Below are 25,119 nucleotides of genomic sequence, written 5' to 3'. Positions count from 1 at the left end.
CAATAATGAAAAACAGACCAGTTTCGCCTCAAAGGTTTTTTAGTTTTTTTATATGCACAACCAGATGACAGACCTGAGATAATGAGACAATGTTACGTATTAATCAACAGTATAGATCATCAGAGGTTGATTGTTACGTATTGTTTTGTGGTGTTGATTCTACATCTAGAAAAAACTGAAGAGTTTTTAATTTGAATACTCTTGGAGGGAGAGATATGTTTGGTATTGTGGGTGAAAAAATTATATTCTTAATAAGAATAAAATATATCATTTTAGAGGTACAATTTTATTTTTACATAATGATAAGAACAATATTCACAATAAATGACTCATACAATTTCTATGCCATATAAACAAATCATTTAAAAACATCTTACATTCACATACACAATTCATTTGTAAATTAATTAAAACCATAATTCAGTCAGAAAGTCATCACACCTTCAATCTGTGGAGTAACAATCCATCAATCTACATCCATTTAATGATTTAATGATCAAGGACATTAATGAAAGCCAAAAATATCAATGGATAGCATCTTTAAGATATGTCTTTATTTTGACATTCCCATTGGAAGACCTGTAAATGCACCTACAGAGCTCAGTGAGAAAAAGGGAAAAAAATCAAATAATTGACAGTAAATCAAATTGTAATCATATCAACCTAGATAACAAAGTATTGTATCATTGTCAGGATAATCAAGACAATGCATTTTATTGGAGTTTGGGGCGCCGGTATAATACAGTCCTCAATATGGCCGCAGAGGTGATTACCCAGCATCCTCTCGTGTGTTGGCTTTCTTCTCTGGTGTTTTTGCATTGCTGATCAATGATCCTACAAAACCACACACAATCTGTCTTTACACATTACCAGCAACAAGAGTGAATTTATTAAATTATAGATTTAATAGTCCTTGATATTCAAAATCCATTAAAAGGTTCTGCAAATAAAATCATCAGTGTAATAAAATGTCTGAGTCCTTTCAGCAGAAAATATAATATTCTAATTCGGCATGGCAACCTGTCAAATGTTTATCAATTGTTGTGACCTCTAACATAATATCTAGAAAGCTAAAGGAATAATATTTGATGGTATGGTGTTGCTCTCAAACAGAGCATATAAATCAATGTTATTATAATGTATGACCTCTTAACCAGCCATTTGGGATGGAGCTGTGTTCTGTGTTTTTTTGTATTTTATATTTTGTATATATATATATATATATTACTTAGTAAATACAATTTATAATAATAATAATGAATAAAATTATATTTAATTTTTATATGTACGTTATATTGACTTGTATGAATACGATTTTTTGCATTGAATCATCATCATTGAATCAATGATAAGATAATTAAATGAAGTCCACCTATTATTCACACCGTCATACAAAAAAAATCTCCTTTGATGGATTGCAGGTCCTCTTAGCCGCTATGTTTTATATACATTTTTATATAAATATTTTGAAATGGGCTTTCGCACCTTTAGAATCAACATCTTCACAGTATAATGACATTACCGTTATCTTCATCACCTCCATATTATGTGTTGAATTTTACCTTCAGTTCTAAGTCACACTTCTTCTGATTACCAGTGTCTCTCCTCCTCGTTACAGCTGCCTTTCCTACACATACATGAGACAATACAGTAGAAGGAAACGTGAGATGAGATTTTGAGATTCTCATAATAGGCTGCCCTTCCAGTGTAGAAAATATGATATGATGAATTTCTATTTAAGTTACTCTTTTAGTAGTGAAACTTTAAATATAGTGCCTATAAATTGCCTTTCTAGTGTTAAAAAAAGTGCACATGGCTTCTTGAATATCTAAAACAAGATAAACTTCCCTCTGGGGTGTCCTTACAGTGGCAACTCTGATGGCCAGCCCTCCCCCTGTAGCAGATCTTGATGCAGTTCCCCCTATGGTACCCCTCCAGTAGAAAACATTTACTTTTTTTTCAGAAAACTATTTTATTTATAAAAATGACCGGATCCTCTCCTAATTACATTGTCCCTCTTGACACGTTTCAAGACCCTTGTCTTGGTCACGTGATAATTACGGCAAAATCTAAGCCTGCAAGCTAGCGAAAATGAGCAAAAAACAAATATCTCCGGAGAGCTTCTTTGGAAAGGGGAAAGGTCCCCCTGACGAGACAGAAGAAGAGTCTACAACCCTAAATATATATATATATATATATATATATATATATATATAAAATACTTTTTTATTGCATAAGGTAATTCTCATGCGCCACACCTGCTCTGCATTATATGGATGTATGTTTTCATCGTATCTTTTCATTTCATTGTGTTTATCCGCCACACCTTCTGCAAAATATTGTCTACTGTACTTGCAACAGTCCAGCATTACCTCTGGTATCCGTTGCATCTATCCGCTGTGACAGCTGAGGATCATCTGGTTGAGCATCATCAGACTTCTTGTAGTAATACTGTTGATCAGGGGGCCCAAATCTCTACATACAACACATAGACATCATTTGACTTCTTGGGCTGTAGCTAAACTTTGTCTAGAGAACCAAATCCATATCTCATGATCCATATAGTTCTAATACTACACAATAACACACTCAAATCCACACACATGCATAAGCAGGCATACTCCACCTTGTCAGGCCACATGAAGCTAACAAAGAGAATGGCAGGAAGTCCAACAGCGAAGACATAGACCCCCCAGAGCCAGGGACGCTGCTGGGTGGCTATTAGGAGGCTCTCTAAGAGTCCTGGCTGGGGAAAAAACATACTGTCACAGTAAAGGTCACAGTAAAGGTCACCTGTTTTATGATAATCTCCACAGTATATTCAATCAAAATAGGGAGTGGATGTTCATGATTTAAAAAAGAATAGGAAATATGACTAGCAGGTATTTACTGACTTATTTGTATTCAGTCACAAGCACCAGGTGCTCAATGGATCTGAATAAACAGATTAAAAAACAATTTTCACTGTGTGTTATTTGTAGGAGTGGGCTAGCTACATCCAAATAATGAACAAGTACTAAGTACGTGGTCACTACACCAGGTGGATAAGTGTTTCATCAAGCAGGTTGGTTTTGTATAATGATGTTAAGATATTGAAATCGGAAAGCAAACCATATTTGTTTGAAGATCATTGAAAATATTTTAGAGCCTTTGATTGATTCCTAAACTATGAAGAAAAAAATGAATCCATGATACCCTCGCCTAAAGCGCATTGATTGATTTTGGACAAAATCTACTTTTTTAGTTTGTTCATGTTTTATAATTGTAATTATGCATTAATTATATTTACAATATATATATATATATATATATATATATATATATATATATATATATATATATGTATTTCACATGTATGTGCTTTGATATCAATACAAATGTAATTATCTTTTCCTTACAGTGAATAAGATACGTATTCATTCAAAATTAAAACTGCAGTACAACGTACCTGTGCTGCAGAGGACACAGGCATTGGCATATGGCCCGCTACCAGCATGATGTATAGCAACACAAAGATCATCTCCATGTCTGAAATGCACACCCACGTGCACACACATTCATACACAAGGAAGTATGCACATTCATTGCGCACAGTGAAGGTGAGTATACTTGTTTGGACTATACAGGGGACTGACTAAATGAGGAGAAGGGAAAGAACTATCTTGATCCATCACCACAAAGACAGAAAGACGAGCAAGCAGAAGAGGACTCACTACTGTAAAAAGAACATACATCTAGATTGCAACGATTACAAAATAGACAAAATACAAAATTATGCAGATTTTGAGGAAGAGGAAGAACTCGAGGCTAACAAACTGGGACAGGAAACCAAAATTAAGAAATTAGCAAAGGGAAAGAAGATACAGTAAAAGTAAGAGACACATGCAAAGAGGAAGCTACAGGGGACCAAAAAGCATGTTTCTACCTTTTTAATACAGCGGTTTCTCACACAGCAGTCTCTCTCACACAGCTCACAAGTTACTTCTACGTGACTTCCTGAAATCTTGCACTCATGTTATGTTGGACTTTGGTCCCAACATGCTGACAAGGCTGCAGAGGCGACATTAGAGGAGTGTTAACAGAATGGCATTTCATGAGGTACTGTGTTCAGGGGATGTGATTTTTTTACGTACCAGTTGTTCTTGACAGTCCGAGCAAGTGAGTAAACATAAACATAAAACGCTTTCAATGCATGTATGCAGTGACACAAGAAACCAGGCAAGCCTGAAAATCGAACCTGCACCTTGCCCTGAAGGAACTTTAAAAACACCTTCGATGTTTACAGCAAGGGATGGGTTGCACAGAACATAAATGCTTCACAGACTGGCATCATCAAGTCTTGCTTTGTATGGAAGAAATCGGATTTAAATACTGAAAGAAACAAGAAAAAGTATAGAAAGATGTACTTCCTGTTTCAGTAGGTGGCGGTATGACAACGACTCAAAATTGAACTGTATGTCTATTGGCCAGGAATTTCATCAAACATGTGAAAATGGTAAAGGATCTGATCATGTGGAGGTTAATTACATCGGTTTATTCGTTCTTGGGGATATGATGGTAAAGAGCCGCTAACATATCCTCGGCACCATCCTCTTTGTCACTTATGTGTTTGCTACTTTGTTTCAAAAACTAAGCAAACGCAACAACCCAGTAAGAAAAAACAAGCAATTTGATGACCAAGTCTACAGATACGCTGCTTGAATTCTCTTGCATAGCTGTATGGGATTTTGTCCCGTTGACATAGATAATTGATCCATTTCGTCCGGGTCCAAATCCTGGACGAGCCCGGAATTGGTCTTTTGAAAAAGTCAATAGATGTGATAAGTAAAATGAAATATGTCTATACGAAAACGTTACTTCCAAATTTATTCAACTAACGTAGAGTCTAGAGATGCGCTTGTCGAATTCTCTCGCCCAGCTATTTGCAATTATTTCCCGTTGACATGTAACTTTCACACTTTTGTCGGCTCGTTGGTCTAGGGGTATGATTCTCGCTTAGGGTGCGAGAGGTCCCGGGTCCAAATCCTGGACGAGCCCGGAAGTGCTCTTTTGAAACAGTCAATGGCTGTGATTAGTCAAAAGAAATATTTCTATACGAAAACGTTACTTCCAAATTTATTCAACTAACGTAGAGTCTAGAGATGCGCTTGTCGAATTCTCTCGCCCAGCTATTTGCAATTATGTCCCGTTGAAATGTAACTTTCACCCTTTTGTAGGCTCGTTGGTCTAGGGGTATGATTCTCGCTTAGGGTGCGAGAGGTCCCGGGTCCAAATCCCGGACGAGCCCGGAAGTGCTCTTTTGAAACAGTCAATGGCTGTGATTAGTCAAACGAAATATGTCGGAATGAAAATGTTACATCCAAATTTATACAATTCAGGTAGAGTCTAGATATGCGCTTTTCAAATTCTCTCGCCTAGCTATTTGCGATTAAGTTCTGTTTTCATGTAACTTTCACCCTTTTGTCGGCTCGTTGGTCTAGGGGTATGATTCTCGCTTTGGGTGCGAGAGGTCCCGGGTCCAAATCCCGGACGAGCCCGGAATTGGTCTTTTAAAAAAGGCAATAGATGTGATTAGTAAAATGAAATATGTCTATACAAAAATGTTACTTCCAAATTTTTTCAACTAACGTAGAGTCTAGAGATGCGCGTGTCGAATTCTCTCGCCCAGCTATTTGCAATTATGTCCCGTTGACATGTAACTTTCACCCTTTTGTCGGCTCGTTGGTCTAGGGGTATGATTCTCGCTTAGGGTGCGAGAGGTCCCGGATCCAAATCCCGGACGAGCCCGGAATTGGTCTTTTGAAACAGTCAATGGCTGTGATTAGTCAAAAGAAATATTTCTATACGAAAACGTTACTTCCAAATTTATTCAACTAACGTAGAGTCTAGAGATGCGCTTGTCGAATTCTCTCGCCCAGCTATTTGCAATTATTTCCCGTTGAAATGTAACTTTCACCCTTTTGTCGGCTCGTTGGTCTAGGGGTATGATTCTCGCTTCGGGTGCGAGAGGTCCCGGGTTCAAATCCCGGACGAGCCCGATGGAACTTATTTGATGCTGTTAGCGGTTGTAATTTGTAAATGATGACAAAAAAGTTACTCCCCAATTTGGTCAGTGAACGACCATATTGCTAGTATGTTTCCAAAAAATAGGCAAACACAACAAACTAGTTAAAAAAAACAAGCAATTTGTTGACCACGGATACGCTGATTCAATTCTCTTGCCTGGCCAAATAGGATTTTGTCCCATGGACATAGCATTAATAGTTTTTGTCGGCTCGTTGGTCTAGGGGTATGATTCTCGCTTTGGGTGCGAGAGGTCCCGGGTCCAAATCCCGGACGAGCCCGGGATAGGTCTTTTGAAAGTCAATAGATGTGATAAGTAAAATGAAATATGTCTATACGAAAATGTAACTTCCAAATTTTTTCAACTAACGTAGAGTCTAGAGATGCTCTTGTCGATATCTCTCGCCCAGCTATTTGCAATTATTTCCCGTTGACATGTAACTTTCACCCTTTTGTCGGCTCGTTGGTCTAGGGGTATGATTCTCGCTTTGGGTGCGAGAGGTCCCGGGTCCAAATCCCGGACGAGCCCGGAAGTGCTCTTTTGAAACAGTCAATGGCTGTGATTAGTCAAAGAAAATATGTCGGAATGAAAATGTTACATCCAAATTTATTCAATTAACGTAGAGTCTAGAGATGCTCTTGTCGATATCTCTCGCCCAGCTATTTGCAATTATTTCCCGTTGACATGTAACTTTCACCCTTTGGTCGGCTCGTTGGTCTAGGGGTATGATTCTCGCTTTGGGTGCGAGAGGTCCCGGGTCCAAATCCCGGACGAGCCCGGAATTGGTCTTTTAAAAAAGGCAATAGATGTGATTAGTAAAATGAAATATGTCTATACAAAAATGTTACTTCCAAATTTTTTCAACTAACGTAGAGTCTAGAGATGCGCGTGTCGAATTCTCTCGCCCAGTTATTTGCAAATATGTCCCGTTGACATGTAACTTTCACCCTTTTGTCGGCTCGTTGGTCTAGGGGTATGATTCTCGCTTAGGGTGCGAGAGGTCCCGGGTCCAAATCCCGGACGAGCCCGGAATTGGTCTTTTGAAACAGTCAATGGCTGTGATTAGTCAAACGAAAAATTTCTATACGAAAACGTTACTTCCAAATTTATTCAACTAACGTAGAGTCTAGAGATGCGCTTGTCGAATTCTCTCGCCCAGCTATTTGCAATTATTTCCCGTTGACATGTAACTTTCACCCTTTTGTCGGCTCGTTGGTCTAGGGGTATGATTCTCGCTTAGGGTGCGAGAGGTCCCGGGTCCAAATCCCGGACGAGCCCGGAAGTGCTCTTTTGAAACAGTCAATGGCTGTGATTAGTCAAACGAAATATGTCGGAATGAAAATGTTACATCCAAATTTATACAATTCAGGTAGAGTCTAGATATGCGCTTTTCAAATTCTCTCGCCTAGCTATTTGCGATTATGTCCTGTTTTCATGTAACTTTGACCCTTTTGTCGGCTCGTTGGTCTAGGGGTATGATTCTCGCTTTGGGTGCGAGAGGTCCCGGGTCCAAATCCCCGACGAGCCCGGAATTGGTCTTTTAAAAAAGGCAATAGATGTGATTAGTAAAATGAAATATGTCTATACAAAAATGTTACTTCCAAATTTTTTCAACTAACGTAGAGTCTAGAGATGCGCGTGTCGAATTCTCTCGCCCAGCTATTTGCAAATATGTCCCGTTGACATGTAACTTTCACCCTTTTGTCGGCTCGTTGGTCTAGGGGTATGATTCTCGCTTAGGGTGCGAGAGGTCCCGGGTCCAAATCCCGGACGAGCCCGGAATTGGTCTTTTGAAACAGTCAATGGCTGTGATTAGTCAAACGAAAAATTTCTATACGAAAACGTTACTTCCAAATTTATTCAACTAACGTAGAGTCTAGAGATGCGCTTGTCGAATTCTCTCGCCCAGCTATTTGCAATTATTTCCCGTTGACATGTAACTTTCACCCTTTTGTCGGCTCGTTGGTCTAGGGGTATGATTCTCGCTTAGGGTGCGAGAGGTCCCGGGTCCAAATCCCGGACGAGCCCGGAAGTGCTCTTTTGAAACAGTCAATGGCTGTGATTAGTCAAACGAAATATGTCGGAATGAAAATGTTACATCCAAATTTATACAATTCAGGTAGAGTCTAGATATGCGCTTTTCAAATTCTCTCGCCTAGCTATTTGCGATTATGTCCTGTTTTCATGTAACTTTGACCCTTTTGTCGGCTCGTTGGTCTAGGGGTATGATTCTCGCTTCGGGTGCGAGAGGTCCCGGGTTCAAATCCCGGACGAGCCCGATGGAACTTATTTGATGCTGTTAGCGGTTGTAATTTGTAAATGATGACAAAAAAGTTACTCCCCAATTTGGTCAGTGAACGACCATATTGCTAGTATGTTTCCAAAAAATAGGCAAACACAACAAACTAGTTAAAAAAAACAAGCAATTTGTTCACCACGGATACGCTGATTCAATTCTCTTGCCTGGCCAAATAGGATTTTGTCCCATGGACATAGCATTAATAGTTTTTGTCGGCTCGTTGGTCTAGGGGTATGATTCTCGCTTTGGGTGCGAGAGGTCCCGGGTCCAAATCCCGGACGAGCCCGGGATAGGTCTTTTGAAAGTCAATAGATGTGATAAGTAAAATGAAATATGTCTATACGAAAATGTAACTTCCAAATTTTTTCAACAACGTGCTCTTGTCGATATCTCTCGCCCAGCTATTTGCAATTATTTCCCGTTGACATGTAACTTTCACCCTTTTGTCGGCTCGTTGGTCTAGGGGTATGATTCTCGCTTAGGGTGCGAGAGGTCCCGGGTCCAAATCCCGGACGAGCCCGGAAGTGCTCTTTTGAAACAGTCAATGGCTGTGATTAGTCAAACGAAATATGTCGGAATGAAAATGTTACATCCAAATTTATACAATTCAGGTAGAGTCTAGATATGCGCTTTTCAAATTCTCTCGCCTAGCTATTTGCGATTATGTCCTGTTTTCATGTAACTTTGACCCTTTTGTCGGCTCGTTGGTCTAGGGGTATGATTCTCGCTTTGGGTGCGAGAGGTCCCGGGTCCAAATCCCCGACGAGCCCGGAATTGGTCTTTTAAAAAAGGCAATAGATGTGATTAGTAAAATGAAATATGTCTATACAAAAATGTTACTTCCAAATTTTTTCAACTAACGTAGAGTCTAGAGATGCGCGTGTCGAATTCTCTCGCCCAGCTATTTGCAAATATGTCCCGTTGACATGTAACTTTCACCCTTTTGTCGGCTCGTTGGTCTAGGGGTATGATTCTCGCTTAGGGTGCGAGAGGTCCCGGGTCCAAATCCCGGACGAGCCCGGAATTGGTCTTTTGAAACAGTCAATGGCTGTGATTAGTCAAACGAAAAATTTCTATACGAAAACGTTACTTCCAAATTTATTCAACTAACGTAGAGTCTAGAGATGCGCTTGTCGAATTCTCTCGCCCAGCTATTTGCAATTATTTCCCGTTGACATGTAACTTTCACCCTTTTGTCGGCTCGTTGGTCTAGGGGTATGATTCTCGCTTAGGGTGCGAGAGGTCCCGGGTCCAAATCCCGGACGAGCCCGGAAGTGCTCTTTTGAAACAGTCAATGGCTGTGATTAGTCAAACGAAATATGTCGGAATGAAAATGTTACATCCAAATTTATACAATTCAGGTAGAGTCTAGATATGCGCTTTTCAAATTCTCTCGCCTAGCTATTTGCGATTATGTCCTGTTTTCATGTAACTTTGACCCTTTTGTCGGCTCGTTGGTCTAGGGGTATGATTCTCGCTTCGGGTGCGAGAGGTCCCGGGTTCAAATCCCGGACGAGCCCGATGGAACTTATTTGATGCTGTTAGCGGTTGTAATTTGTAAATGATGACAAAAAAGTTACTCCCCAATTTGGTCAGTGAACGACCATATTGCTAGTATGTTTCCAAAAAATAGGCAAACACAACAAACTAGTTAAAAAAAACAAGCAATTTGTTGACCACGGATACGCTGATTCAATTCTCTTGCCTGGCCAAATAGGATTTTGTCCCATGGACATAGCATTAATAGTTTTTGTCGGCTCGTTGGTCTAGGGGTATGATTCTCGCTTTGGGTGCGAGAGGTCCCGGGTCCAAATCCCGGACGAGCCCGGGATAGGTCTTTTGAAAGTCAATAGATGTGATAAGTAAAATGAAATATGTCTATACGAAAATGTAACTTCCAAATTTTTTCAACAACGTGCTCTTGTCGATATCTCTCGCCCAGCTATTTGCAATTATTTCCCGTTGACATGTAACTTTCACCCTTTTGTCGGCTCGTTGGTCTAGGGGTATGATTCTCGCTTAGGGTGCGAGAGGTCCCGGGTCCAAATCCCGGACGAGCCCGGAAGTGCTCTTTTGAAACAGTCAATGGCTGTGATTAGTCAAACGAAATATGTCGGAATGAAAATGTTACATCCAAATTTATACAATTCAGGTAGAGTCTAGATATGCGCTCTTCAAATTCTCTCGCCTAGCTATTTGCGATTATGTCCTGTTTTCATGTAACTTTGACCCTTTTGTCGGCTCGTTGGTCTAGGGGTATGATTCTCGCTTTGGGTGCGAGAGGTCCCGGGTCCAAATCCCCGACGAGCCCGGAATTGGTCTTTTAAAAAAGGCAATAGATGTGATTAGTAAAATGAAATATGTCTATACAAAAATGTTACTTCCAAATTTTTTCAACTAACGTAGAGTCTAGAGATGCGCGTGTCGAATTCTCTCGCCCAGCTATTTGCAAATATGTCCCGTTGACATGTAACTTTCACCCTTTTGTCGGCTCGTTGGTCTAGGGGTATGATTCTCGCTTAGGGTGCGAGAGGTCCCGGGTCCAAATCCCGGACGAGCCCGGAATTGGTCTTTTGAAACAGTCAATGGCTGTGATTAGTCAAACGAAAAATTTCTATACGAAAACGTTACTTCCAAATTTATTCAACTAACGTAGAGTCTAGAGATGCGCTTGTCGAATTCTCTCGCCCAGCTATTTGCAATTATTTCCCGTTGACATGTAACTTTCACCCTTTTGTCGGCTCGTTGGTCTAGGGGTATGATTCTCGCTTAGGGTGCGAGAGGTCCCGGGTCCAAATCCCGGACGAGCCCGGAAGTGCTCTTTTGAAACAGTCAATGGCTGTGATTAGTCAAACGAAATATGTCGGAATGAAAATGTTACATCCAAATCTATACAATTCAGGTAGAGTCTAGATATGCGCTTTTCAAATTCTCTCGCCTAGCTATTTGCGATTATGTCCTGTTTTCATGTAACTTTGACCCTTTTGTCGGCTCGTTGGTCTAGGGGTATGATTCTCGCTTCGGGTGCGAGAGGTCCCGGGTTCAAATCCCGGACGAGCCCGATGGAACTTATTTGATGCTGTTAGCGGTTGTAATTTCTAAATGATGACAAAAAAGTTACTCCCCAATTTGGTCAGTGAACGACCATATTGCTAGTATGTTTCCAAAAAATAGGCAAACACAACAAACTAGTTAAAAAAAACAAGCAATTTGTTGACCACGGATACGCTGATTCAATTCTCTTGCCTGGCCAAATAGGATTTTGTCCCATGGACATAGCATTAATAGTTTTTGTCGGCTCGTTGGTCTAGGGGTATGATTCTCGCTTAGGGTGCGAGAGGTCCCGGGTCCAAATCCCGGACGAGCCCGGAAGTGCTCTTTTGAAACAGTCAATGGCTGTGATTAGTCAAACGAAATATGTCGGAATGAAAATGTTACATCCAAATTTATACAATTCAGGTAGAGTCTAGATATGCGCTTTTCAAATTCTCTCGCCTAGCTATTTGCGATTATGTCCTGTTTTCATGTAACTTTGACCCTTTTGTCGGCTCGTTGGTCTAGGGGTATGATTCTCGCTTCGGGTGCGAGAGGTCCCGGGTTCAAATCCCGGACGAGCCCGATGGAACTTATTTGATGCTGTTAGCGGTTGTAATTTGTAAATGATGACAAAAAAGTTACTCCCCAATTTGGTCAGTGAACGACCATATTGCTAGTATGTTTCCAAAAAATAGGCAAACACAACAAACTAGTTAAAAAAAACAAGCAATTTGTTCACCACGGATACGCTGATTCAATTCTCTTGCCTGGCCAAATAGGATTTTGTCCCATGGACATAGCATTAATAGTTTTTGTCGGCTCGTTGGTCTAGGGGTATGATTCTCGCTTTGGGTGCGAGAGGTCCCGGGTCCAAATCCCGGACGAGCCCGGGATAGGTCTTTTGAAAGTCAATAGATGTGATAAGTAAAATGAAATATGTCTATACGAAAATGTAACTTCCAAATTTTTTCAACTAACGTAGAGTCTAGAGATGCTCTTGTCGATATCTCTCGCCCAGCTATTTGCAATTATTTCCCGTTGACATGTAACTTTCACCCTTTTGTCGGCTCGTTGGTCTAGGGGTATGATTCTCGCTTTGGGTGCGAGAGGTCCCGGGTCCAAATCCCGGACGAGCCCGGGATAGGTCTTTTGAAAGTCAATAGATGTGATAAGTAAAATGAAATATGTCTATACAAAAATGTTACTTCCAAATTTTTTCAACTAACGTAGAGTCTAGAGATGCGCGTGTCGAATTCTCTCGCCCAGCTATTTGCAAATATGTCCCGTTGACATGTAACTTTCACCCTTTTGTCGGCTCGTTGGTCTAGGGGTATGATTCTCGCTTAGGGTGCGAGAGGTCCCGGGTCCAAATCCCGGACGAGCCCGGAATTGGTCTTTTGAAACAGTCAATGGCTGTGATTAGTCAAACGAAAAATTTCTATACGAAAACGTTACTTCCAAATTTATTCAACTAACGTAGAGTCTAGAGATGCGCTTGTCGAATTCTCTCGCCCAGCTATTTGCAATTATTTCCCGTTGACATGTAACTTTCACCCTTTTGTCGGCTCGTTGGTCTAGGGGTATGATTCTCGCTTAGGGTGCGAGAGGTCCCGGGTCCAAATCCCGGACGAGCCCGGAAGTGCTCTTTTGAAACAGTCAATGGCTGTGATTAGTCAAACGAAATATGTCGGAATGAAAATGTTACATCCAAATCTATACAATTCAGGTAGAGTCTAGATATGCGCTTTTCAAATTCTCTCGCCTAGCTATTTGCGATTATGTCCTGTTTTCATGTAACTTTGACCCTTTTGTCGGCTCGTTGGTCTAGGGGTATGATTCTCGCTTCGGGTGCGAGAGGTCCCGGGTTCAAATCCCGGACGAGCCCGATGGAACTTATTTGATGCTGTTAGCGGTTGTAATTTCTAAATGATGACAAAAAAGTTACTCCCCAATTTGGTCAGTGAACGACCATATTGCTAGTATGTTTCCAAAAAATAGGCAAACACAACAAACTAGTTAAAAAAAACAAGCAATTTGTTGACCACGGATACGCTGATTCAATTCTCTTGCCTGGCCAAATAGGATTTTGTCCCATGGACATAGCATTAATAGTTTTTGTCGGCTCGTTGGTCTAGGGGTATGATTCTCGCTTAGGGTGCGAGAGGTCCCGGGTCCAAATCCCGGACGAGCCCGGAAGTGCTCTTTTGAAACAGTCAATGGCTGTGATTAGTCAAACGAAATATGTCGGAATGAAAATGTTACATCCAAATTTATACAATTCAGGTAGAGTCTAGATATGCGCTTTTCAAATTCTCTCGCCTAGCTATTTGCGATTATGTCCTGTTTTCATGTAACTTTGACCCTTTTGTCGGCTCGTTGGTCTAGGGGTATGATTCTCGCTTCGGGTGCGAGAGGTCCCGGGTTCAAATCCCGGACGAGCCCGATGGAACTTATTTGATGCTGTTAGCGGTTGTAATTTGTAAATGATGACAAAAAAGTTACTCCCCAATTTGGTCAGTGAACGACCATATTGCTAGTATGTTTCCAAAAAATAGGCAAACACAACAAACTAGTTAAAAAAAACAAGCAATTTGTTCACCACGGATACGCTGATTCAATTCTCTTGCCTGGCCAAATAGGATTTTGTCCCATGGACATAGCATTAATAGTTTTTGTCGGCTCGTTGGTCTAGGGGTATGATTCTCGCTTTGGGTGCGAGAGGTCCCGGGTCCAAATCCCGGACGAGCCCGGGATAGGTCTTTTGAAAGTCAATAGATGTGATAAGTAAAATGAAATATGTCTATACGAAAATGTAACTTCCAAATTTTTTCAACAACGTGCTCTTGTCGATATCTCTCGCCCAGCTATTTGCAATTATTTCCCGTTGACATGTAACTTTCACCCTTTTGTCGGCTCGTTGGTCTAGGGGTATGATTCTCGCTTAGGGTGCGAGAGGTCCCGGGTCCAAATCCCGGACGAGCCCGGAAGTGCTCTTTTGAAACAGTCAATGGCTGTGATTAGTCAAACGAAATATGTCGGAATGAAAATGTTACATCCAAATTTATACAATTCAGGTAGAGTCTAGATATGCGCTTTTCAAATTCTCTCGCCTAGCTATTTGCGATTATGTCCTGTTTTCATGTAACTTTGACCCTTTTGTCGGCTCGTTGGTCTAGGGGTATGATTCTCGCTTTGGGTGCGAGAGGTCCCGGGTCCAAATCCCCGACGAGCCCGGAATTGGTCTTTTAAAAAAGGCAATAGATGTGATTAGTAAAATGAAATATGTCTATACAAAAATGTTACTTCCAAATTTTTTCAACTAACGTAGAGTCTAGAGATGCGCGTGTCGAATTCTCTCGCCCAGCTATTTGCAAATATGTCCCGTTGACATGTAACTTTCACCCTTTTGTCGGCTCGTTGGTCTAGGGGTATGATTCTCGCTTAGGGTGCGAGAGGTCCCGGGTCCAAATCCCGGACGAGCCCGGAATTGGTCTTTTGAAACAGTCAATGGCTGTGATTAGTCAAACGAAAAATTTCTATACGAAAACGTTACTTCCAAATTTATTCAACTAACGTAGAGTCTAGAGATGCGCTTGTCGAATTCTCTCGCCCAGCTATTTGCAATTATTTCCCGTTGACATGTAACTTTCACCCTTTTGTCGGCTCGTTGGTCTAGGGGTATGATTCTCGCTTAGGGTGCGAGAGGTCCCGGGTCCAAATCCCGGACGAGCCCGGAAGTGCTCTTTTGAAACAGTCAATGGCTGTGATTAGTCAAACGAAATATGTCGGAATGAAAATGTTACATCCAAATTTATACAATTCAGGTAGAGTCTAGATATGCGCTTTTCAAATTCTCTCGCCTAGCTATTTGCGATTATGTCCTGTTTTCATGTAACTTTGACCCTTTTGTCGGCTCGTTGGTCTAGGGGTATGATTCTCGCTTCGGGTGCGAGAGGTCCCGGGTTCAAATCCCGGACGAGCCCGATGGAACTTATTTGATGCTGTTAGCGGTTGTAATTTGTAAATGATGACAAAAAAGTTACTCCCCAATTTGGTCAGTGAACGACCATATTGCTAGTATGTTTCCAAAAAATAGGCAAACACAACAAACTAGTTAAAAAAAACAAGCAATTTGTTGACCACGGATACGCTGATTCAATTCTCTTGCCTGGCCAAATAGGATTTTGTCCCATGGACATAGCATTAATAGTTTTTGTCGGCTCGTTGGTCTAGGGGTATGATTCTCGCTTTGGGTGCGAGAGGTCCCGGGTCCAAATCCCGGACGAGCCCGGGATAGGTCTTTTGAAAGTCAATAGATGTGATAAGTAAAATGAAATATGTCTATACGAAAATGTAACTTCCAAATTTTTTCAACAACGTGCTCTTGTCGATATCTCTCGCCCAGCTATTTGCAATTATTTCCCGTTGACATGTAACTTTCACCCTTTTGTCGGCTCGTTGGTCTAGGGGTATGATTCTCGCTTAGGGTGCGAGAGGTCCCGGGTCCAAATCCCGGACGAGCCCGGAAGTGCTCTTTTGAAACAGTCAATGGCTGTGATTAGTCAAACGAAATATGTCGGAATGAAAATGTTACATCCAAATTTATACAATTCAGGTAGAGTCTAGATATGCGCTCTTCAAATTCTCTCGCCTAGCTATTTGCGATTATGTCCTGTTTTCATGTAACTTTGACCCTTTTGTCGGCTCGTTGGTCTAGGGGTATGATTCTCGCTTTGGGTGCGAGAGGTCCCGGGTCCAAATCCCCGACGAGCCCGGAATTGGTCTTTTAAAAAAGGCAATAGATGTGATTAGTAAAATGAAATATGTCTATACAAAAATGTTACTTCCAAATTTTTTCAACTAACGTAGAGTCTAGAGATGCGCGTGTCGAATTCTCTCGCCCAGCTATTTGCAAATATGTCCCGTTGACATGTAACTTTCACCCTTTTGTCGGCTCGTTGGTCTAGGGGTATGATTCTCGCTTAGGGTGCGAGAGGTCCCGGGTCCAAATCCCGGACGAGCCCGGAATTGGTCTTTTGAAACAGTCAATGGCTGTGATTAGTCAAACGAAAAATTTCTATACGAAAACGTTACTTCCAAATTTATTCAACTAACGTAGAGTCTAGAGATGCGCTTGTCGAATTCTCTCGCCCAGCTATTTGCAATTATTTCCCGTTGACATGTAACTTTCACCCTTTTGTCGGCTCGTTGGTCTAGGGGTATGATTCTCGCTTAGGGTGCGAGAGGTCCCGGGTCCAAATCCCGGACGAGCCCGGAAGTGCTCTTTTGAAACAGTCAATGGCTGTGATTAGTCAAACGAAATATGTCGGAATGAAAATGTTACATCCAAATCTATACAATTCAGGTAGAGTCTAGATATGCGCTTTTCAAATTCTCTCGCCTAGCTATTTGCGATTATGTCCTGTTTTCATGTAACTTTGACCCTTTTGTCGGCTCGTTGGTCTAGGGGTATGATTCTCGCTTCGGGTGCGAGAGGTCCCGGGTTCAAATCCCGGACGAGCCCGATGGAACTTATTTGATGCTGTTAGCGGTTGTAATTTCTAAATGATGACAAAAAAGTTACTCCCCAATTTGGTCAGTGAACGACCATATTGCTAGTATGTTTCCAAAAAATAGGCAAACACAACAAACTAGTTAAAAAAAACAAGCAATTTGTTGACCACGGATACGCTGATTCAATTCTCTTGCCTGGCCAAATAGGATTTTGTCCCATGGACATAGCATTAATAGTTTTTGTCGGCTCGTTGGTCTAGGGGTATGATTCTCGCTTTGGGTGCGAGAGGTCCCGGGTCCAAATCCCGGACGAGCCCGGGATAGGTCTTTTGAAAGTCAATAGATGTGATAAGTAAAATGAAATATGTCTATACGAAAATGTAACTTCCAAATTTTTTCAACAACGTAGAGTCTAGAGATGCTCTTGTCGATATCTCTCGCCCAGCTATTTGCAATTATTTCCCGTTGACATGTAACTTTCACCCTTTTGTCGGCTCGTTGGTCTAGGGGTATGATTCTCGCTTAGGGTGCGAGAGGTCCCGGGTCCAAATCCCGGACGAGCCCGGAAGTGCTCTTTTGAAACAGTCAATGGCTGTGATTAGTCAAACGAAATATGTCGGAATGAAAATGTTACATCCAAATTTATACAATTCAGGTAGAGTCTAGATATGCGCTTTTCAAATTCTCTCGCCTAGCTATTTGCGATTATGTCCTGTTTTCATGTAACTTTGACCCTTTTGTCGGCTCGTTGGTCTAGGGGTATGATTCTCGCTTTGGGTGCGAGAGGTCCCGGGTCCAAATCCCCGACGAGCCCGGAATTGGTCTTTTAAAAAAGGCAATAGATGTGATTAGTAAAATGAAATATGTCTATACAAAAATGTTACTTCCAAATTTTTTCAACTAACGTAGAGTCTAGAGATGCGCGTGTCGAATTCTCTCGCCCAGCTATTTGCAAATATGTCCCGTTGACATGTAACTTTCACCCTTTTGTCGGCTCGTTGGTCTAGGGGTATGATTCTCGCTTAGGGTGCGAGAGGTCCCGGGTCCAAATCCCGGACGAGCCCGGAATTGGTCTTTTGAAACAGTCAATGGCTGTGATTAGTCAAACGAAAAATTTCTATACGAAAACGTTACTTCCAAATTTATTCAACTAACGTAGAGTCTAGAGATGCGCTTGTCGAATTCTCTCGCCCAGCTATTTGCAATTATTTCCCGTTGACATGTAACTTTCACCCTTTTGTCGGCTCGTTGGTCTAGGGGTATGATTCTCGCTTTGGGTGCGAGAGGTCCCGGGTCCAAATCCCCGACGAGCCCGGAATTGGTCTTTTAAAAAAGGCAATAGATGTGATTAGTAAAATGAAATATGTCTATACAAAAATGTTACTTCCAAATTTTTTCAACTAACGTAGAGTCTAGAGATGCGCGTGTCGAATTCTCTCGCCCAGCTATTTGCAAATATGTCCCGTTGACATGTAACTTTCACCCTTTTGTCGGCTCGTTGGTCTAGGGGTATGATTCTCGCTTAGGGTGCGAGAGGTCCCGGGTCCAAATCCCGGACGAGCCCGGAATTGGTCTTTTGAAACAGTCAATGGCTGTGATTAGTCAAACGAAAAATTTCTATACGAAAACGTTACTTCCAAATTTATTCAACTAACGTAGAGTCTAGAGATGCGCTTGTCGAATTCTCTCGCCCAGCTATTTGCAATTATTTCCCGTTGACATGTAACTTTCACCCTTTTGTCGGCTCGTTGGTCTAGGGGTATGATTCTCGCTTAGGGTGCGAGAGGTCCCGGGTCCAAATCCCGGACGAGCCCGGAAGTGCTCTTTTGAAACAGTCAATGGCTGTGATTAGTCAAACGAAATATGTCGGAATGAAAATGTTACATCCAAATCTATACAATTCAGGTAGAGTCTAGATATGCGCTTTTCAAATTCTCTCGCCTAGCTATTTGCGATTATGTCCTGTTTTCATGTAACTTTGACCCTTTTGTCGGCTCGTTGGTCTAGGGGTATGATTCTCGCTTCGGGTGCGAGAGGTCCCGGGTTCAAATCCCGGACGAGCCCGATGGAACTTATTTGATGCTGTTAGCGGTTGTAATTTCTAAATGATGACAAAAAAGTTACTCCCCAATTTGGTCAGTGAACGACCATATTGCTAGTATGTTTCCAAAAAATAGGCAAACACAACAAACTAGTTAAAAAAAACAAGCAATTTGTTGACCACGGATACGCTGATTCAATTCTCTTGCCTGGCCAAATAGGATTTTGTCCCATGGACATAGCATTAATAGTTTTTGTCGGCTCGTTGGTCTAGGGGTATGATTCTCGCTTTGGGTGCGAGAGGTCCCGGGTCCAAATCCCGGACGAGCCCGGGATAGGTCTTTTGAAAGTCAATAGATGTGATAAGTAAAATGAAATATGTCTATACGAAAATGTAACTTCCAAATTTTTTCAACAACGTAGAGTCTAGAGATGCTCTTGTCGATATCTCTCGCCCAGCTATTTGCAATTATTTCCCGTTGACATGTAACTTTCACCCTTTTGTCGGCTCGTTGGTCTAGGGGTATGATTCTCGCTTAGGGTGCGAGAGGTCCCGGGTCCAAATCCCGGACGAGCCCGGAAGTGCTCTTTTGAAACAGTCAATGGCTGTGATTAGTCAAACGAAATATGTCGGAATGAAAATGTTACATCCAAATTTATACAATTCAGGTAGAGTCTAGATATGCGCTTTTCAAATTCTCTCGCCTAGCTATTTGCGATTATGTCCTGTTTTCATGTAACTTTGACCCTTTTGTCGGCTCGTTGGTCTAGGGGTATGATTCTCGCTTTGGGTGCGAGAGGTCCCGGGTCCAAATCCCCGACGAGCCCGGAATTGGTCTTTTAAAAAAGGCAATAGATGTGATTAGTAAAATGAAATATGTCTATACAAAAATGTTACTTCCAAATTTTTTCAACTAACGTAGAGTCTAGAGATGCGCGTGTCGAATTCTCTCGCCCAGCTATTTGCAAATATGTCCCGTTGACATGTAACTTTCACCCTTTTGTCGGCTCGTTGGTCTAGGGGTATGATTCTCGCTTAGGGTGCGAGAGGTCCCGGGTCCAAATCCCGGACGAGCCCGGAATTGGTCTTTTGAAACAGTCAATGGCTGTGATTAGTCAAACGAAAAATTTCTATACGAAAACGTTACTTCCAAATTTATTCAACTAACGTAGAGTCTAGAGATGCGCTTGTCGAATTCTCTCGCCCAGCTATTTGCAATTATTTCCCGTTGACATGTAACTTTCACCCTTTTGTCGGCTCGTTGGTCTAGGGGTATGATTCTCGCTTAGGGTGCGAGAGGTCCCGGGTCCAAATCCCGGACGAGCCCGGAAGTGCTCTTTTGAAACAGTCAATGGCTGTGATTAGTCAAACGAAATATGTCGGAATGAAAATGTTACATCCAAATTTATACAATTCAGGTAGAGTCTAGATATGCGCTTTTCAAATTCTCTCGCCTAGCTATTTGCGATTATGTCCTGTTTTCATGTAACTTTGACCCTTTTGTCGGCTCGTTGGTCTAGGGGTATGATTCTCGCTTCGGGTGCGAGAGGTCCCGGGTTCAAATCCCGGACGAGCCCGATGGAACTTATTTGATGCTGTTAGCGGTTGTAATTTGTAAATGATGACAAAAAAGTTACTCCCCAATTTGGTCAGTGAACGACCATATTGCTAGTATGTTTCCAAAAAATAGGCAAACACAACAAACTAGTTAAAAAAAACAAGCAATTTGTTGACCACGGATACGCTGATTCAATTCTCTTGCCTGGCCAAATAGGATTTTGTCCCATGGACATAGCATTAATAGTTTTTGTCGGCTCGTTGGTCTAGGGGTATGATTCTCGCTTTGGGTGCGAGAGGTCCCGGGTCCAAATCCCGGACGAGCCCGGGATAGGTCTTTTGAAAGTCAATAGATGTGATAAGTAAAATGAAATATGTCTATACGAAAATGTAACTTCCAAATTTTTTCAACAACGTAGAGTCTAGAGATGCTCTTGTCGATATCTCTCGCCCAGCTATTTGCAATTATTTCCCGTTGACATGTAACTTCCACCCTTTTGTCGGCTCGTTGGTCTAGGGGTATGATTCTCGCTTTGGGTGCGAGAGGTCCCGGGTCCAAATCCCGGACGAGCCCGGAAGTGCTCTTTTGAAACAGTCAATGGCTGTGATTAGTCAAAGAAAATATGTCGGAATGAAAATGTTACATCCAAATTTATTCAATTAACGTAGAGTCTAGAGATGCTCTTGTCGATATCTCTCGCCCAGCTATTTGCAATTATTTCCCGTTGACATGTAACTTTCACCCATTGGTCGGCTCGTTGGTCTAGGGGTATGATTCTCGCTTTGGGTGCGAGAGGTCCCGGGTCCAAATCCCGGACGAGCCCGGGATAGGTCTTTTGAAAGTCAATAGATGTGATAAGTAAAATGAAATATGTCTATACGAAAATGTAACTTCCAAATTTTTTCAACTAACGTAGAGTCTAGAGATGCTCTTGTCGATATCTCTCGCCCAGCTATTTGCAATTATTTCCCGTTGACATGTAACTTTCACCCTTTTGTCGGCTCGTTGGTCTAGGGGTATGATTCTCGCTTTGGGTGCGAGAGGTCCCGGGTCCAAATCCCGGACGAGCCCGGAAGTGCTCTTTGAAACAGTCAATGGCTGTGATTAGTCAAAGAAAATATGTCGGAATGAAAATGTTACATCCAAATTTATTCAATTAACGTAGAGTCTAGAGATGCTCTTGTCGATATCTCTCGCCCAGCTATTTGCAATTATTTCCCGTTGACATGTAACTTTCACCCTTTGGTCGGCTCGTTGGTCTAGGGGTATGATTCTCGCTTTGGGTGCGAGAGGTCCCGGGTCCAAATCCCGGACGAGCCCGGAATTGGTCTTTTAAAAAAGGCAATAGATGTGATTAGTAAAATGAAATATGTCTATACAAAAATGTTACTTCCAAATTTTTTCAACTAACGTAGAGTCTAGAGATGCGCGTGTCGAATTCTCTCGCCCAGCTATTTGCAAATATGTCCCGTTGACATGTAACTTTCACCCTTTTGTCGGCTCGTTGGTCTAGGGGTATGATTCTCGCTTAGGGTGCGAGAGGTCCCGGGTCCAAATCCCGGACGAGCCCGGAATTGGTCTTTTGAAACAGTCAATGGCTGTGATTAGTCAAATGAAATATTTCTATACGAAAACGTTACTTCCAAATTTATTCAACTAACGTAGAGTCTAGAGATGCGCTTGTTGAATTCTCTCGCCCAGCTATTTGCAATTATTTCCCGTTGACATGTAACTTTCACCCTTTTGTCGGCTCGTTGGTCTAGGGGTATGATTCTCGCTTAGGGTGCGAGAGGTCCCGGGTCCAAATCCCGGACGAGCCCGGAAGTGCTCTTTTAAAAAAGGCAATAGATGTGATTAGTAAAATGAAATATGTCTATACAAAAATGTTACTTCCAAATTTTTTCAACTAACGTAGAGTCTAGAGATGCGCGTGTCGAATTCTCTCGCCCAGCTATTTGCAAATATGTCCCGTTGACATGTAACTTTCACCCTTTTGTCGGCTCGTTGGTCTAGGGGTATGATTCTCGCTTAGGGTGCGAGAGGTCCCGGGTCCAAATCCCGGACGAGCCCGGAAGTGCTCTTTTGAAACAGTCAATGGCTGTGATTAGTCAAACGAAATATGTCGGAATGAAAATGTTACATCCAAATTTATACAATTCAGGTACAGTCTAGATATGCGCTTTTCAAATTCTCTCGCCTAGCTATTTGCGATTATGTCCTGTTTTCATGTAACTTTGACCCTTTTGTCGGCTCGTTGGTCTAGGGGTATGATTCTCGCTTCGGGTGCGAGAGGTCCCGGGTTCAAATCCCGGACGAGCCCGATGGAACTTATTTGATGCTGTTAGCGGTTGTAATTTGTAAATGATGAGAAAAAAGTTACTCCCCAATTTGGTCAGTGAACGACCATATTGCTAGTATGTTTCCAAAAAATAGGCAAACACAACAAACTAGTTAAAAAAAACAAGCAATTTGTTGACCACGGATACGCTGATTCAATTCTCTTGCCTGGCCAAATAGGATTTTGTCCCATGGACATAGCATTAATAGTTTTTGTCGGCTCGTTGGTCTAGGGGTATGATTCTCGCTTTGGGTGCGAGAGGTCCCGGGTCCAAATCCCCGACGAGCCCGGGATAGGTCTTTTGAAAGTCAATAGATGTGATAAGTAAAATGAAATATGTCTATACGAAAATGTAACTTCCAAATTTTTTCAACTAACGTAGAGTCTAGAGATGCTCTTGTCGATATCTCTCGCCCAGCTATTTGCAATTATTTCCCGTTGACATGTAACTTTCACCCTTTTGTCGGCTCGTTGGTCTAGGGGTATGATTCTCGCTTTGGGTGCGAGAGGTCCCGGGTCCAAATCCCGGACGAGCCCGGAAGTGCTCTTTTGAAACAGTCAATGGCTGTGATTAGTCAAAGAAAATATGTCGGAATGAAAATGTTACATCCAAATTTATTCAATTAACGTAGAGTCTAGAGATGCTCTTGTCGATATCTCTCGCCCAGCTATTTGCAATTATTTCCCGTTGACATGTAACTTTCACCCTTCGGTCGGCTCGTTGGTCTAGGGGTATGATTCTCGCTTTGGGTGCGAGAGGTCCCGGGTCCAAATCCCGGACGAGCCCGGGATAGGTCTTTTGAAAGTCAATAGATGTGATAAGTAAAATGAAATATGTCTATACGAAAATGTAACTTCCAAATTTTTTCAACTAACGTAGAGTCTAGAGATGCTCTTGTCGATATCTCTCGCCCAGCTATTTGCAATTATTTCCCGTTGACATGTAACTTTCACCCTTTTGTCGGCTCGTTGGTCTAGGGGTATGATTGTCGCTTTGGGTGCGAGAGGTCCCGGGTCCAAATCCCGGACGAGCCCGGAAGTGCTCTTTTGAAACAGTCAATGGCTGTGATTAGTCAAAGAAAATATGTCGGAATGAAAATGTTACATCCAAATTTATTCAATTAACGTAGAGTCTAGAGATGCTCTTGTCGATATCTCTCGCCCAGCTATTTGCAATTATTTCCCGTTGACATGTAACTTTCACCCTTTGGTCGGCTCGTTGGTCTAGGGGTATGATTCTCGCTTTGGGTGCGAGAGGTCCCGGGTCCAAATCCCCGACGAGCCCGGAATTGGTCTTTTAAAAAAGGCAATAGATGTGATTGGTAAAATGAAATATGTCTATACAAAAATGTTACTTCCAAATTTTTTCAACTAACGTAGAGTCTAGAGATGCGCGTGTCGAATTCTCTCGCCCAGCTATTTGCAAATATGTCCCGTTGACATGTAACTTTCACCCTTTTGTCGGCTCGTTGGTCTAGGGGTATGATTCTCGCTTAGGGTGCGAGAGGTCCCGGGTCCAAATCCCGGACGAGCCCGGAATTGGTCTTTTGAAACAGTCAATGGCTGTGATTAGTCAAATGAAATATTTCTATACGAAAACGTTACTTCCAAATTTATTCAACTAACGTAGAGTCTAGAGATGCGCTTGTCGAATTCTCTCGCCCAGCTATTTGCAATTATTTCCCGTTGACATGTAACTTTCACCCTTTTGTCGGCTCGTTGGTCTAGGGGTATGATTCTCGCTTAGGGTGCGAGAGGTCCCGGGTCCAAATCCCGGACGAGCCCGGAAGTGCTCTTTTGAAACAGTCAATGGCTGTGATTAGTCAAACGAAATATGTCGGAATGAAAATGTTACATCCAAATTTATACAATTCAGGTAGAGTCTAGATATGCGCTTTTCAAATTCTCTCGCCTAGCTATTTGCGATTATGTCCTGTTTTCATGTAACTTTGACCCTTTTGTCGGCTTCGTTGGTCTAGGGGTATGATTCTCGCTTAGGGTGCGAGAGGTCCCGGGTCCAAATCCCGGACGTGCCCGGAAGTGCTCTTTTGAAAAAGTCAATAGATGTGATTAGTAAAATGAAATATGTCCATACGAAAAGGTCACTTCCAAATTTATTCAACTAACGTAGAGTCTAGAGATGCGCTTGTCGAATTCTCTCGCCCAGCTATTTGCAATTATGTCCCGTTGAAATGTAACTTTCACCCTTTTGTCGGCTCGTTGGTCTAGGGGTATGATTCTCGCTTCGGGTGTGAGAGGTCCCGGGTTC

At 42.0% G+C, this 25,119-nt stretch overlaps 1 protein-coding gene and 13 non-coding genes across 14 annotated transcripts in view; 13 read left to right on the top strand and 1 right to left on the bottom strand.

The window, feature by feature from the left end:
• Positions 1-270: 270 nt before the first annotated feature.
• Positions 271-4,050, bottom strand: LOC120817630 (uncharacterized). Its single transcript, XM_040174037.2, has 6 exons — positions 3,926-4,050; positions 3,449-3,528; positions 2,627-2,746; positions 2,373-2,475; positions 1,563-1,627; positions 271-834 (listed from the first exon to the last, which is right to left on the bottom strand). The coding sequence occupies exons 2-6, from the start codon at positions 3,524-3,526 to the stop codon at positions 826-828; spliced, it is 375 nt and encodes a 124-aa protein (XP_040029971.1). The 5' UTR covers positions 3,527-3,528; positions 3,926-4,050; the 3' UTR covers positions 271-825.
• Positions 4,051-5,965: 1,915 nt separating this feature from the next.
• trnap-ugg (transfer RNA proline (anticodon UGG)) lies at positions 5,966-6,037 on the top strand. The gene has a single exon. It is a non-coding gene; the product is annotated as a tRNA-Pro (tRNA).
• A 2,233-nt stretch (positions 6,038-8,270) lies between these two features.
• Positions 8,271-8,342, top strand: trnap-cgg (transfer RNA proline (anticodon CGG)). Its single transcript has one exon. It is a non-coding gene; the product is annotated as a tRNA-Pro (tRNA).
• A 1,469-nt stretch (positions 8,343-9,811) lies between these two features.
• On the top strand, positions 9,812-9,883 carry trnap-cgg (transfer RNA proline (anticodon CGG)). The gene has a single exon. It is a non-coding gene; the product is annotated as a tRNA-Pro (tRNA).
• Positions 9,884-11,352: 1,469 nt separating this feature from the next.
• Positions 11,353-11,424, top strand: trnap-cgg (transfer RNA proline (anticodon CGG)). Its single transcript has one exon. It is a non-coding gene; the product is annotated as a tRNA-Pro (tRNA).
• Positions 11,425-11,909: 485 nt separating this feature from the next.
• Positions 11,910-11,981, top strand: trnap-cgg (transfer RNA proline (anticodon CGG)). The gene has a single exon. It is a non-coding gene; the product is annotated as a tRNA-Pro (tRNA).
• A 1,231-nt stretch (positions 11,982-13,212) lies between these two features.
• trnap-cgg (transfer RNA proline (anticodon CGG)) lies at positions 13,213-13,284 on the top strand. Its single transcript has one exon. It is a non-coding gene; the product is annotated as a tRNA-Pro (tRNA).
• Positions 13,285-13,769: 485 nt separating this feature from the next.
• trnap-cgg (transfer RNA proline (anticodon CGG)) lies at positions 13,770-13,841 on the top strand. The gene has a single exon. It is a non-coding gene; the product is annotated as a tRNA-Pro (tRNA).
• A 1,469-nt stretch (positions 13,842-15,310) lies between these two features.
• trnap-cgg (transfer RNA proline (anticodon CGG)) lies at positions 15,311-15,382 on the top strand. The gene has a single exon. It is a non-coding gene; the product is annotated as a tRNA-Pro (tRNA).
• A 1,469-nt stretch (positions 15,383-16,851) lies between these two features.
• trnap-cgg (transfer RNA proline (anticodon CGG)) lies at positions 16,852-16,923 on the top strand. The gene has a single exon. It is a non-coding gene; the product is annotated as a tRNA-Pro (tRNA).
• Positions 16,924-18,905: 1,982 nt separating this feature from the next.
• On the top strand, positions 18,906-18,977 carry trnap-cgg (transfer RNA proline (anticodon CGG)). Its single transcript has one exon. It is a non-coding gene; the product is annotated as a tRNA-Pro (tRNA).
• A 1,482-nt stretch (positions 18,978-20,459) lies between these two features.
• Positions 20,460-20,531, top strand: trnap-cgg (transfer RNA proline (anticodon CGG)). Its single transcript has one exon. It is a non-coding gene; the product is annotated as a tRNA-Pro (tRNA).
• A 2,229-nt stretch (positions 20,532-22,760) lies between these two features.
• On the top strand, positions 22,761-22,832 carry trnap-cgg (transfer RNA proline (anticodon CGG)). The gene has a single exon. It is a non-coding gene; the product is annotated as a tRNA-Pro (tRNA).
• A 2,232-nt stretch (positions 22,833-25,064) lies between these two features.
• The window catches only part of trnap-cgg (transfer RNA proline (anticodon CGG)), a 72-nt gene continuing 17 nt past the window's right edge, over positions 25,065-25,119 (top strand). The window contains exon 1 of the tRNA in view: positions 25,065-25,119. This exon is cut by the window's right edge and continues 17 nt beyond it. This is a non-coding gene — a tRNA (tRNA-Pro).

The sequence above is a fragment of the Gasterosteus aculeatus genome, chromosome 4, assembly GCF_964276395.1.
Source record: "Gasterosteus aculeatus chromosome 4, fGasAcu3.hap1.1, whole genome shotgun sequence".
Taxonomy (NCBI): Eukaryota; Metazoa; Chordata; class Actinopteri; order Perciformes; family Gasterosteidae; genus Gasterosteus; species Gasterosteus aculeatus.
The sequence above is the reverse complement of the archived record's forward strand: the minus strand, read 5'-3'. Positions and strand labels throughout refer to the sequence as shown.

Excerpts from the sequence above, each read along its gene's own strand:
- LOC120817630 (XM_040174037.2), bottom strand. The coding sequence starts at position 3,526 with ATGGAGATGATCTTTGTGTTGCTATACATCATGCTGGTAGCGGGCCAT. Across the intron at positions 2,747-3,448 it reads CTGTGTCCTCTGCAGCACAG|CCAGGACTCTTAGAGAGCCT; the intron begins GTACGTTGTACT and ends TTTTTTCCCCAG. Across the intron at positions 1,628-2,372 it reads AGATGCAACGGATACCAGAG|GAAAGGCAGCTGTAACGAGG; the intron begins GTAATGCTGGAC and ends ATGTATGTGTAG.